Source organism: Nesoenas mayeri (assembly GCF_963082525.1).
Source record: "Nesoenas mayeri genome assembly, chromosome: 24".
Taxonomy (NCBI): Eukaryota; Metazoa; Chordata; class Aves; order Columbiformes; family Columbidae; genus Nesoenas; species Nesoenas mayeri.
This window is the reverse complement of record NC_137546.1, coordinates 7,116,833-7,130,636: the sequence shown is the minus strand read 5'-3', so window position 1 is coordinate 7,130,636 and position 13,804 is coordinate 7,116,833. Positions and strand designations below refer to the sequence as shown.

The window sequence follows — 13,804 nt, the reverse complement described above, 5'->3', positions numbered from 1 at the left end:
CCCTCCCCTCCAGAGAGCAGCTTTACCAGTGCACTGGTGTAGGTGGGATCAGAGGTGTCATCCTCCAAAAAGCGGGAGAGGCCGAAGTCGGACACTTTGCAGACCAGGTTGCTGTTCACCAGGATGTTGCGGGCAGCCAGGTCCCGGTGCACGTAGTTCATGTCGGCCAGGTATTTCATGCCCGCCGCGATGCCCCGCAGCATGCCCACCAGCTGGATCACGGTGAACTGCCCGTCATTTTGCTTAGAGGAAGAGAGAGAAAGAGGACACATCAGAGGAGCAAATTCACGGCCCGGCATGGCCAGGCAAACAGCCAGTGGCTCTTTCTGTGCTGCATATCAAGACACCGCTTTGCAATGAGTATGTGTGTCCCCTCCAAAGCAAGAGGGTGGGCAGTGGGGAGCTCACAGGGGCTGGAAGTCGCCTTCGCACACCCTGTGGGCATTGCTGTGGTGGCTGCTGTCAGCCGAGGGTGGCAGATCTCCCACACCTTGCACAGGAGGGTTCAGGAGGGACAATCTATTCATATTAAGCAGATTATGTCCCTTCAACATAGTGAATTAACCACTTCAAACTCAGACCTATAAATATTTAGACAGAGCAGCTTCAGGTGAAGTCCTGCTGTGCTAAAGCTACTTCAGACTGTCCCTCCACATCCACAGAAGCGGTTTGTAAATGCATCTGTGGGCATGTGGACAGGTAGGTGCAGCGTTTTGCTAGTATGAGTGGACACATATAACAGATGAGAGCCTTGGTACCACCTCCACGTCTGTTCCTGACACACAGACCTCTGGACGGCACAGCAGCCGCCCCAGTGGCCGGGGGCGCTGGGCAGTGAAGGGCCCTGTCACATGGGGTCAGACCGGGAGCCTTCCCCTCCAGGTCCAGCTCTGGCCCAACACGACCTCTGAGGCTGCAGAGGGGCCGGAGGAGCCACAGGAATGACCCGAGGCTGGAACAGCTCTGCTGGGGACAGGTGAGAGAGTTGGGGTGTTCAGCTGGAGAACAGAAGCTCCAGGGAGACCTTAGTGTGGCCTTCTCATACTTAAAAAGGACCAATAAGAAAGATGGGGACAGACTTTTGATCAGGGCCTGTTGTGATAGGACAAGGGGTGATGGTTTTAAACTAAAGGAGGGAGATTCAGGCTGGACATGAGGTAGAAATTGTTGCCCCTGAAGGTGGTGAGAGCCTGGCCCAGGTTGGCCAGAGAGGTGGTGGCTGAACCATCCCTGGAGACACCCCAGGCCAGGCTGGACGGGGCTCTGAGCACCCTGAGCTGGTGAAGATGTCCCTGTCATGGCAGGGGGGCACTGGGGGAGCTGGGAAGGGCCCTTCAACACAAACGGTTCTATGATTCTATGCTCCTGGGATCTCATACCCGCAAGAAGGAGTCCAGTGAGCCATTCTCCATGAACTCGGTGATGATCATAACTGGCGAACTCTTGGTCACCACTCCCTCCAGGTGGATGACGTTGGGGTGGTCGAACTGTCCCATGATGCTGGCTTCACTCAAGAAGTCCCGTCTCTGCTTCTCCGTGTAACCAGACTTCAGGGTCTTGATGGCCACAAAGATCTCTCTTTTGCCAGGAAGTTTGAGATGCCCACTGCACACCTCACCGAACTCCCCTGCGAACAGAAGGAAACAGGTAGGGCTTGTCAGCCTCCCAGACCTCTGCCTTTCTCCCCCAGGGACCCTGCTCCGATGGGCTCCAGCCGTGCCCACCCTGCACACCCCTGAGCCAACCGCCCACACTCTGCTCTGTGCTTCCTCCCTCACCCCACACCAAGGACTCCTCTTCAGGTGGATTCATCACTGGTGAGGAGCACTGGACAATATACGCACAAGGGAAGTCTCTGTCTCCAGCACTGGATGGACTTGCTCCTCTAGCACTGGACCACCTTGCTCCTGATAGCCCAGGCTGGGCGTAAGTGTAAGACTTTACTGACACTAGTCTTCCCAGTACATGTAAGGCTAAATCCTCATCAAAGCCTGAGACCACAAAGGAGACTGTGCTGCTGAGGACCAGCCAGACATTCACAGTTCACCTACCTGCCCCGATCACTTGCTCAATTTTGACACAAGAGATATCGATTTCTTTTGCAAATTCCCTGACAGCCTCATTGGGATCTTCATAGGTGAATGGATCAATATAAATCTTCATCCCTGGAGTCACTGCATAAAGGTGAGGGAGACAGTCAGACAGACAGATGCAAATGGAACGACCCATGGCTGGCATCAAGAAAAAGAGAAACCTATTTGCGTGAGCGTCTTTTTTAGCTCAGCAAGTTGCATAATCAAGGACATGAAGCATATACAGCAAAGCAGTTTGAGAAAGAACATGCAGAGCCACATTTGCACAGGACTGTTGAAGCTGGATTCTAATGAAATTGTTGGGCAGCGGAGGGCTGTGCTGTTAGCTGGGACTGCAAACTGTGACCACGGAGAGCCACGCGTGCTCTGCGGCTCGATTCAGCTTTAGCACATCCAGAGGAAAAGCAAGGGAAGCATTAGCTCTCGGGAGGCGGTGCGCAGGCACACCAGTGCCACGCGATGCTCATCGTGCTCTAACACTGCAGCTCTGCCCCACTCCTGCTGCTTCCATCTCGGCACAGCGCCCGTCAGGGGCACGGGAAAGGGGAGGAGGAGACCCGAGCTCAGCACACATGACAGGCGGTGCCGACGGTCTGCCTTGGGACGTACACTGAGGCATGTGCTGCTCCTGGTTCTCTACACGGACATCTGCAGCTCTAGGTGCTTGGTACTACTGACACAGCCACCAAAACAGATTCACTCCTCCATGGTGGGTGTCTGTGACCCCTCAGGGACAGTGCAAGTGGGACAGACACTCCAGGCCCATGTTCTCCTGACAGGTAACCCTGTTGGAGGCTGAGTTCCCTCTTACTAGCCTCAGCATGACCAGGACAAGCTGTAAGGGACACTTGTCCCTTACAATTGCAAAAACCAACTCTTCCTTCTAGGCAGAGCAGAAGACACAACAACATGTTTACGTGGAAGGCAATGGCCACGGGAATGGTGAGGCTGGACTGCTGATGCCACCTTGCACGCTACCTACATGGTGGGACAGCTCTTACCTGCAGTCCTGCAGTTCTCCCCTTTCTATACTCATTTTGCTGTCCGCTGGCTCACCTCAAACTTGGGGGTGTTTGGAGAGCAGAGCTCACAGCTCACTAAATAAGGAGCCCAACACAGAACCAGGGACATGAGTCCCAGCTCCACATGTAGGATGCTGGTAGGGTTGAGGGAAGTTGCTGCAATGCTTCCATAGTTTACAGGCTCCCCACACCCTGGTAATCGTCTAACCATAACCTCTCCATAGCAGTCACTGCTGGGAGCCAAGCAGGGACTGTGCCTTGGACTGGTGTTTTGAGCGACGATGTGGCTAAAAGGCACCACAGGCCCATTATCAGCTCATCTCTATCCGGTGGCATCGAGCCTGTTCCGACAGTTGTGAGGCACAGCTATTAATGCCACCCCAGCCTGAAGCTGTCATGTTACGCACCAGACCCCGGGAGAAAGTGTGAATGTATGTTTACACATGCAGCACGGACTGACAAACAACTGAGAGCTGCATTTCCATAATCTTTCTCAAAGAGTGTCATTTTTCCTGGGAAGTTACAGCAACGCGGCCAGCACGCCGCTGCGCTGGCACAGAGCTGCAGTCCGTGCCTTTGGGGAGATGTTTCCCAGGCAAATAGAAGAAATAGTGTATCCTGTGCTGAAACTACTGGTGTTTTCCATCTGAACAAGGCCCTGGTCTGTACAGCAACAAGGTATAAAAAGGACAGAAATCCTAAAGCTGCAAGTATAACGGGAGGTAAATAACAACCGAGATTTGAACGAAGTAGGATTATAGTGACAGGGCTCTGGTAAGGGAGTAGAAAGGTGTTGCAGAGGGCACACAGCCAGGGACTAATGAGGGGAAGGAGGATGCACCGAGGCAAGGGAGGGTGGCAATGAGAAGCAGGAATGCTGGATGTGAGGGAGTGCCCTGCAGAGATGTCGGAAGAGAGAGGCTGCAAGAGAGGGCATGTTACGCATTGCATTATATACCCATAGATATAGATACACCTGACACTTTTTAGGATTCTGGGAGCACTGGGATGGGCTCAAGCAAAGGCCCCAGGAGGTACGTGGCTCCTGCAGAGGACAGCGCTCTGCGGGACGTGCCTGGGGTGGGAGAGGGGTCTCGCTGCTGCCCATGAGCTGGGCAAAGCTCAGGAGCTGCAGCGGCAGGACGAGGTGAGGTGGCAGGGCCTGCGTGGCAGAAGAGGGTGAGGCTGCAGGGGCACACGGAGGGGTGCGTGTTGGACGTAGCGGGGGTTTGCAGAACACACAGGAGTGTTTACTGCACAGCTGGCACCCGTCAGCACACAGGTCTGTGGAACACGGGCTACACGAAGCAGGGCAGGGGTGCAGGTCACAGGGACTGGTAGGGAATCTAAACTGCACAGAGGTCCTGCCTACACATGCACCCAGCTGGGTGGCCTGAGCCCCCCCCACATGCCGCAAGGAATGAGTGAACAGGAACACAAACCGAAGAGAGAGCGGACCCCCAGGCCTGGCGGGGGCCCGCGGTACGTACTGTGGCCACTGGTATAGTGCTGCAGCTTGTCGGTGTACTCAGAATCAGCACGCTCAAATCCCCGTCTTCTGGAAAGAAAGAGAGTCCTGAGCACCAGCACGGGTCCAGTGGGGCCAAGGAACGTGCTGCAGGGGCATGTCCTTCCCCTTCACCTTCCCCTGCCACCTCCACCCCGATCGCCCTGTCCTTGCACAGCCCCAGCCCTGGGTGGTGCGCTCAGACTGACCCACCTGTTGCACACAATAACGATGACGACGACAGCGATGACGAACACCAGCCCTGCCGCGGAGGAGCCGATGATGAGCGGCAGCTTCTCCTGGACACTGGTCTGGTACTCGGCTGGCATGCAAGGAAGAGGGAAGAGGTTACCAGGGTACAGGATGGGTGTACACCAAGTTCATCAAGGTCAGAGCATGGCCCTGAGCACTGCCCTACATTCGTGTGGCTGCTGCTGTGGGGTGGGTTTTGTCCCGGACAGCTCATGCTGTCTCAGGCATCAGCTCAGGCGCTGTGACAGGGGATGTGCCCCTGCAGGAAGGCTGGATGTAGCTATCCCTTTTGAGTGGGAAAGCTCAGTCCCACGGATGCGTGCTGTGCCTTGCTCCTTGGCCTCGGGGGCACAAAACTGGCTTGGCCTGTTTCATTTAGCAGCACAAATTTAGAAAATAAAGACCCAAGTCTGCATTTGTCATCAACAGCTGAGCACATGAAAATCATAAATACTGTTTCTTCTAAATCCAACTGAATGGCCATGTCCCCATGCCAGAAGAGTCTGGGAGAAACTGGCTTACATTATATGATTCCCTGTATGGACCACCAAGTGCTCACACCTCTCTGCAGGTCTTGCCAGGTTCAATAAATGCTTGTGACTTGTCAATGCAGCCTTGAAGGGCTGCCTTAAAAGCAAAGGGACCGGCACCGCTGCCAGTGCATCTCCATCCTGTTCAAGTGTCTCTAGACCCCGTGTCACCTTTATGCAGAGGTAGCTGAAGACTCACCTTCAGTCATGGTCTGGAAATACATCTTGCCGCTATACCGGCCATATCCGGCCACGGTGCGTGCGCGCACCTGGAAGACGTAGATGGTGCCGGCTTTGAGGTTTTGCACTGCCACAGTATTGGTGGGACTCTTCACTGTTGTTGAATTTAACTCACTCAGATCCTGCCAAGAAAACACAAATCTGTCATCAGAAAAATGAGTCCAGAATCAGGTGCTGCATTTCGAGAAGAAGGAAGCTCAGTTCACCAGGGTGGTGTGGGTGCAGAGACCGCCATGGGGACACCTGAACAAACAGGCCATTCCTCCACGCCTGCCGCCCCACAGGGAGACACAGAAGCAGGGATGGGAGTAGGGAGGCCCCTGGGCTCCCCACCACCTCTCAGGAAAGGCTCTGATGAAGGTGTCAGCTAGAAATCTCAGGTCGCTCCTCCAAGCCTTGAGCTCAGTGGGGATGGGAACTGTTTCTCTCTTGTGTGCCGGCTTTCTTTCAGCACTGTCCCCCTTCCTCAGCCTCTCCTCCTGTGCCTGGATTGGTCTCAGCACCCTCTCCATCTGCTCTTCCCCATCTGGAGGTGAAGTCGACCTGAACACAGGTGTTTGGACCCCAGAAGTACTACCACCGCTCGCTGCCCAGAGCCCGCTTCTCCAGGGCCATGGCCAGGTTTTCAAAGCTGGGAAATCAAAGAGCATATTTAAAAGATATTTAAAAGACACAATGAGACTACTTCCACATTTTTGTCTTGCCCCTTGTGCGCAGTTTTTCTAGCTGAGGACTTGAGCATTTGTATCATAATGGTATAGATGGTATTGCACTTGTGTAGGTGACGGATACATCACTGCCCTTGGCAATTATGCCCTTAGCTGAGCATCCAGAAGCACCGGTGGACGGGCCGCGATCTCCTTGTGCCAGGCACAAGAGTACAGCCACTGTCCCCACCAGGAACAGGAAGAAACAGGACAACAGCAGAGGATGAAAGACCGTACTGAATGTGGTGCTTCCTGTGACCAGGGCAGGCTGGCCAGGTGCCTGCAGCCATGGGGTCCTGAGCATCAGTGCAAAGCAGCAACGCATGAAAACAACACAACGCTTCTGGAAAACAGAGAAATCTTAGGAAAGCCAAGCTGAGTACGAGCCCCCATTTCTATGGAGGACACAGGCACCAATTTTTAAATCAAATTTCTGTAGCTACATTGAAAGTGCTTGTCCCTTCTGGTAACACTTCTGCTCTGGCAGGTCAGGCTGCCTCAGTAGGATCACTGGTTGGAACAGATCAGCAGCTGACGGCTCAGAATACGAGCGGGCAATTTTACAAGTGAGTCCCTGAGATCTGCTGGCTTCAATCACTGCAAAGGGCTCAGAAAACCCAAGAGCTCCCACCCACACGCAGACTCCCCAGTGAGGTGAGAGAACCTCATGAGAAGCAGGCAGGGATGGCAGAAAGAAGAAGTCAGCCACACCATTTGTGCCGTCCCATCAAGTGGGACTGAGGGTGTGATCAAGGGACTGGCCTTTTGTCTCGGTGTGTAACTCCGCTGCGGGGCCACGGAGAGATTTCTTCTCGTGCTAACACCAGATGAGAGTGAAACTCTCAATGAGAAGCAAAGTTTCCAACCTCTGCAGTGGGCTCCTGGAGGACAGGGGGTATCAAAGAGGCAATCAGGTAGGAGGTCCATTCTGCTAATGAACCAAGATTTCCCGCCCGGTGATGTGGGTTGTGCAGGATGTTGATCTCTGTGCTGCTTTGGCTGCCTGTAGGAGCCCATGGAGAGTCTGCACCCAGCTCTGCAAACCCCGCCTGGAGGTGTCTGTGTCCTCAGCTGCTGGGGCACTGGATGAATCAGAGGTTGCCTTGCCCTCGAATAAATGATGGAGCTCGCCTTTATGGGCAGTTGGTCTCCTTTCTTTTCCACTGTCCATATCGTTAGCTATCTGGTGACTTTGCCTTTGTGTTCATCCACTTCTGAGAACAGTGCTGGTGCCTTCGCACAGAGGATCATCTGCACAGCCAGAACAACATTACAAAGAACAGCCATTCACTACAGGGCTCCATACGGCTGACCATGTCGAACCAGTGTTCTCCTGTTCCTGGGAGAGTCTGGTGTGTTCTCAATTGGTCACCATGCTGCAGCAGAACTGCAAGTCCACCAGCATTTGCAAGGCTGATTATACTCTATATGACCTGGGTTTGTGCAGACTATTGGCCTCAAAGCTGAAAAGCAGCTGAAAGACAACATTAATGGAGATAATTACTTCTCGCATTAAGCTCTTGATTGCGCAGTGCTCTGGTGCGGATGGCTGGTAAGAGTGGTCTGGCACAAATGTGTTTCTCCAAGGGTGCAGTCAAACTCAGAGGCTTCAAAATGCTGACGGCACATCATTCTGCAGGTAACGCAGAGCGGCTCTGCCAGCTCCTGGGAGACACCACTATCGACAGCATCCAGAACAGTCTTCTCTTCAAAAACCACAGAATCCCAGAATGTCAGGGGTTGAAGGGCCCTGGAAAGCTCATCCAGTGCAATCCCCCCATGGAGCAGGAACACCCAGATGAGGTTACACAGGAAGGTGTCCAGGCGGGTTGGAATGTCTGCACAGAAGGAGACTCCACAACCCCCTGGGCAGCCTGGGCCAGGCTCTGACACCCTCACCCCCAACAAGTTGCTTCTCCTCTTTCAGTGGAACCTCCTGTGTTCCAGTTGGCACCCATTGCCCCTTGTCCTGTCCCTGGTTGTCACCAGCAGAGCCTGGCTCCATCCTCCTGACACTCCCCCTTTCCATATTGATCCCCAGGAATGAGTCCCCCCTCAGTGTCCTCTTGTCCAGCTCCAGAGCCCCAGCTCCCTCAGCCTTTCCTCACACGGGAGATGCTCCACTCCCTGCAGCATCTTGGTGGCTGCGCTGGACTCTCTGCAGCAGTTCCCTGTCCTGCTGGAACTGAGGGGCCACAACTGGACACAAGATTCCAGGTGTGGTCTCCCCAGGGCAGAGCAGAGGGGCAGGAGAACCTCTCTGACCTACTGACCACCCCCTTCTAACCCACCCCAGGTACCATTGGCAGTTTTATCCATCTGGACCTGGCGCTGAAGGTGCCTGGGTGTCACTGGGGTGTTTGGGAATTAGACTAATGACAATGAAAATCTCAAGTATAGGTACACAGATAAGAAAGATCAAGAAAAGATGAGCTCACAGAAAACGAATTGTCTTGTTTGTCTGATCAGCAGCACTCCCTTGGACCTTTCCCGGGCAGACTAAGAGAGAAACAGGACAGGAAATGTTCACAGTTTTAGTGTTTAAGGGCTCAGATGAATCCTCCCGGGCCCTTGGATGGCACTAACAACACAATTGTTTTAAAATCATTTGTCTGACTGTTTGAGGGAAGCTCACCTCTTCTCCTGGAGGACTTCAAATTGAATGCAATGGCAGGGTTACAGGACAGTTCATATCGGGGAAATTGATGTCTGTTCAGAAAGGTGTGCTCCTGCTGCTGCTCTCTAATCCCAGACCGCGAGGAAAGAGCATTTACAGCTCTCCACCCTCCCTTATCAGACTTATTCTTGGTACATTGCTCAGCCATCGCCTTTCCAGCCATTCACTTCACACACTTCTTTCCCCACTCTGCGCTTCTCCAGCAGGTCCAGGGCAGCCCCAGTGGTTTCAGTCCAAGTCCCTTTGCTGTGTCTCCCAGCTTGTTTTCTTGCAGGGGTATGTGCTTTGTTGTTGTTGTTGTTGTTGCTGTTTTTCCTGCTGATTTTGGTTAGAGTTTGGAAATCCTAATTCAAAATAACACACTTCATATTTCCTCATAGTTTTGATTTTGAGTCCTTATCTGGTTCTCCTTCCCCTGAGCCAAATTCAAGCTGAAACCAAAGAGTTATCAAAAAATACTCTCTTGAAACATGGAGAGTCCATGAAACGCTTGAAAGATTTGCAAAAATTGTTTCTGAGAAGTAAAATGTCAACCGACTTAATTTGGCAGACAGCTCCTCTGTGTGTGCACAGCGGCAATCTGCTCTGGTTCCCGAAGCAAACAGAGTCACACGTACACAGCCAGGCCAGGGCCGGGTGCCAAACCGTCACACACATCCGAATTTCAGCCCCCGCGGGATCCAGTCTGATGGAGGGATGCTCAGGTGCGGCAACGGGGTCCTGGGCTGCTCTGGGGTGGATGGTGGGAGCACCGCTTGTGGGGAGACCTCAGGAGCGTCTCCCCGGACAGGTCAAGCGTGCTGTGCTAGGAGTGCCCGGACACCTCTCACCAGAAAACTGAGCCCCGAACAGAAGCAGCGTGGCCCCTGAGCAGGGCCTGGGACTGCAGGAAAGCCATCACAGGCAAGGTTTCCTCTTAATCTTCTTGATATCACGGTTTTCCCCAGACAGAGCCCCCTCCAAGGGTTTGGGCAGCATGAAGGGAAGGGGCGTCGCAGCTCTCGCTCCATCCTGGGGACAGGTGGGAAACACCAGGCAGACACTTTAGCCCCAGGCCTGGGGACGCTGGTGTCCAACACTTCAGGTGGAGATGAGGAATGTCCCCCAAGCCCACCTGGAGCAGAGCGTCCAGCTGTCCTTGCAGGAGCCCTGCTGGCACCCGTTCGGGGATGCTGGCCTCCTACAGAAGCTCCTGGCACCACGAAGGCCACAGCCAGCTCTGGTCCCACGTCCACCACCCACTGCCACCGATCACCTCCCATCAGCCCCATACACCCCATGGCCACCATGGCCACCAAGATGCTGCAGGGAGTGGAGCATCTCCCGTGTGAGGAAAGGCTGAGGGAGCTGGGGCTCTGGAGCTGGACAAGAGGACACTGAGGGGGGACTCATTCCTGGGGATCAATATGGAAAGGGGCAGTGTCAGGAGGATGGAGCCAGGCTCTGCTGGTGACAACCAGGGACGGGACAAGGGGCAATGGGTGCAAACTGGAACACAGGAGGTTCCACTTAAATGTGAGAAGAAACTTGTTGGGGGTGAGGGTGGCAGAGCCTGGCCCAGGCTGCCCAGGGGGTTGTGGAGTCTCCTTCTGTGCAGACATTCCAACCCGCCTGGACACCTTCCTGTGTAACCTCATCTGGGTGTTCCTGCTCCATGGGGGGATTGCACTGGATGAGCTTTCCAGGGCCCTTCAACCCCTGACACTCTGGGATTTGGTGATTCTGTCAGTCACAGAGTCACAGTGTCACAGAGTCACAGTGTCACAGAATCAAAGGGCCCCTGTGCTTCCTAAAACATTTACATGGGTGACCAAACTGGGTACAAGGGACGGGCTGAATATCTTCAGACTACAAAGTGGGCAACCTGTGGCATACCCTAAGCCCAATCATTTTGCATAACAAGGAGAACAAATTACTCCTTGCAGTGCCTGACACTGCAGTGGGTCTCCAGTTCCCACACTCCGGTATGAACTTGGCAACGTTGGACAAAAACTACCACACCCTTTCTAAATGAAGACAACATTAACTTCTTTAATGAGACAAACATTGCCAGGTGCCTCTTGGAGGTGAAAGAAGAGTGGAGAGGAGCATAGAGAGCAGTCACGTCATTTGGTATTTACGTAACAATCTGCACTGATTTGCTCTAACTACATGTGAAAGAAAATAATCATGTTGCCTCTGTACAGGCATTTTTAATGGCACCTAATAATAGCAATGCTATGAATAATCTGTGAAATGGAAACAAAAATATACCTTTGTTTCAGGTACTGCAAATAGTTCTTTTCTGTTAATTCTAGGACGCTTATTCCATTTTTTTTATTTAATTTATGTCTATATAGAAAAGAATCAATTCAAAATGAAGAGCCAAAACACTTTTTACACAAGATGTATACGGTGCTATTCTTACATTTGAACTGCTTTCATGCTAATAAAACATCATTTTCTACTAGGGAAAAAGAATTCCATTAGAAACAGCTTAACTAGCTCCAGAGGTATTTTGTGAGCATTCAGGAGCACACGGGACAGTTTGCAATGAAACATTCTGGAAGAAAATCACCTCTGCACAGGCTGGCAGTGAAGGGAGAGCACACCTGGGATGTGCCGCACGCCCATCAAACCGCAGTCCTGGCGGGAGCTGGGGAGAGCGCGGCATCTCCAGAGCTGAGCGTTTTGGGAGCGATCCCAGGGATGAAGTGAACGGCTTTCATCGCAAAACTCAGCACTGCAGTGGCTCAGACTAACAGGAGATTCAGCTCTGCCACGCAGGCAGAGAACCATACAGAGTCATTGCACTGCTGGAAATGCAGAGGCCAAAGCGTATGAAGAGCTTGGCTAGGGCTGACCCCCGATAGATCAGGCCCTGAGTGTGCAACTGGGACTTCAGAGTGAAGTCTGACACACACACAGGAGCCTGGAGAGAGACAAAGCCCCGGCCATGGGCCAGGCCCTGACTCCAGCTCTTGGCTATTCCATATTTTAAGCTGTTTCCAAATCCTCCCATGTTTGCTTGCTGTGGGACTAAACTTTGACCCAGTGATCCAGAGTTGCCCAGAGAGGTGGTGGATGAACCATCCCTGGAGACATCCCAGGCCAGGCTGGACAGGGCTCTGAGCACCCCGAGCTGCTGAAGATGTCCCTGCCCACTGTATTGGACTAGACGGCCTTTATAGGTCCCTTCCAGTCCAAACCATTCTACGATTCTATGATCCCTTTCTGAGAATGACATACATCTTGGTTGGGGAAGAGATAAAGACATCCCTTTCTTCTTCAACCAAAGCACCAGCAAAAAAATATACCAAGAGGTTCAAATACCAGGACCAAGAGCACCTCTGCACCAGCACGTGGGCCTGTTTGCATTGTCCTCTCTGCCAGGCTAGTGATCTACCTCAGAGCTTGAGACAACCATTGCCTGAGTGCAGGATGACCATGAGCCAGCACTGGGCCCTTGTGGCCAGGAAGCCAATGGGACCTGGGGTGGGTTAGAAGGGGGTGGTCAGTAGGTCAGAGAGGTTCTCCTGCCCCTCTGCTCTGCCCTGGGGAGACCACACCTGGAATCTTGTGTCCAGCTGTGGCCCCTCAGTTCCAGCAGGACAGGGAACTGCTGCAGAGAGTCCAGCGCAGCCACCAAGATGCTGCAGGGAGTGGAGCATCTCCCGTGTGAGGAAAGGCTGAGGGAGCTGGGGCTCTGGAGCTGGACAAGAGGACACTGAGGGGGGACTCATTGCTGGGGATCAATATGGAAAGGGGGAGTGTCAGGAGGATGGAGCCAGGCTCTGCTGGTGACAGCCAGTGACAGGACAAGGGGCAATGGGTGCAAACTGGAACACAGGAGGTTCCACTGAAAGAGGAGAAGAAGCTTGTTGGGGGTGAGGGTGGCAGAGCCTGGCCCAGGCTGCCCAGGGGGGCTGTGGAGTCTCCTTCTGTGCAGACATTCCAACTCGCCTGGACACCTTCCTGTGTAACCTCATCTGGGTGTTCCTGCTCCATGGGGGGATTGCACTGGATGAGCTTTCCAGGGCCCTTCCAACCCCACACATTCTGGGACTCTGGGGTTCTGTGAGTGTGGCTTGGGCCACTTGTCCCCATGACCGGGGACACACTGTGTGCTGAGCTCTGATGATGCTCACCCTGCGTGACTGGCCACAAACAGCAGACCCCGCTTTGGACAAAAATTCCTTTTATTTACAGCCTCCCCCAGAAAACAGACTGGGGTGGGGGGAGAAAGAAAGAGGGGGAGATTAAGAGAAAGTAAGAGGAGAATGAACTTCATGAGATCTTCTGTCTCTACTTCAAGAGTCCCCAGGGGAAGGACCCCTCTTGCTTTCCAGATCTGTCTTGCTGCCTACTCATCCATCTTGCCACGTATTCTGGGATAATTTCCAAGGGTCAAATAAAAGGCCGTGATTTATGTAATATAGGTCACGACCTATTTAACAGCTTACAAAGAAGCTCTCCCCCTCCCCATTCTCCCTCTGGCTCTTGGTGACAAGAAAATAGGTCACAGGCAGGCAGTGGGGGGGATTAATCATTTCTTCCAGCAGCTGCTGGGAAAAATATTTTCAGTTCCATTTAATCATAAAGCTTTTTAATTAGTTAGTTTGCAATTTTTAATGTATAGTTTATAAGCTCTTGTGTAAGGGGACAGATTCCTGGAAGAAGAAATCTCCTGCTCCCCACTTCCCCCAGGTAGCACGGATGAAGCTCACCAGCCAGGCAGAGCCCGGCAGGCCCTGGGACTAACACTGACATGTTTTTTAGGTCCCTCAGCAGCCACCA

General features: G+C 53.1%; 1 protein-coding gene across 1 annotated transcript in view; it reads right to left on the bottom strand.

The window, feature by feature from the left end:
• Positions 1–13,804, bottom strand: part of EPHB2 (EPH receptor B2) — a gene marked incomplete at both ends in the record, with an annotated part of 141,769 nt that overhangs the window by 12,026 nt on the left and 115,939 nt on the right. Inside the window, 6 exons of the mRNA XM_080358691.1 lie at positions 27–242; positions 1,380–1,627; positions 2,052–2,174; positions 4,606–4,673; positions 4,836–4,944; positions 5,604–5,766. Coding sequence (XP_080214817.1) covers positions 27–242; positions 1,380–1,627; positions 2,052–2,174; positions 4,606–4,673; positions 4,836–4,944; positions 5,604–5,766 — 927 coding nt within the window. The remainder of the gene's footprint in view (positions 1–26; positions 243–1,379; positions 1,628–2,051; positions 2,175–4,605; positions 4,674–4,835; positions 4,945–5,603; positions 5,767–13,804) is intronic.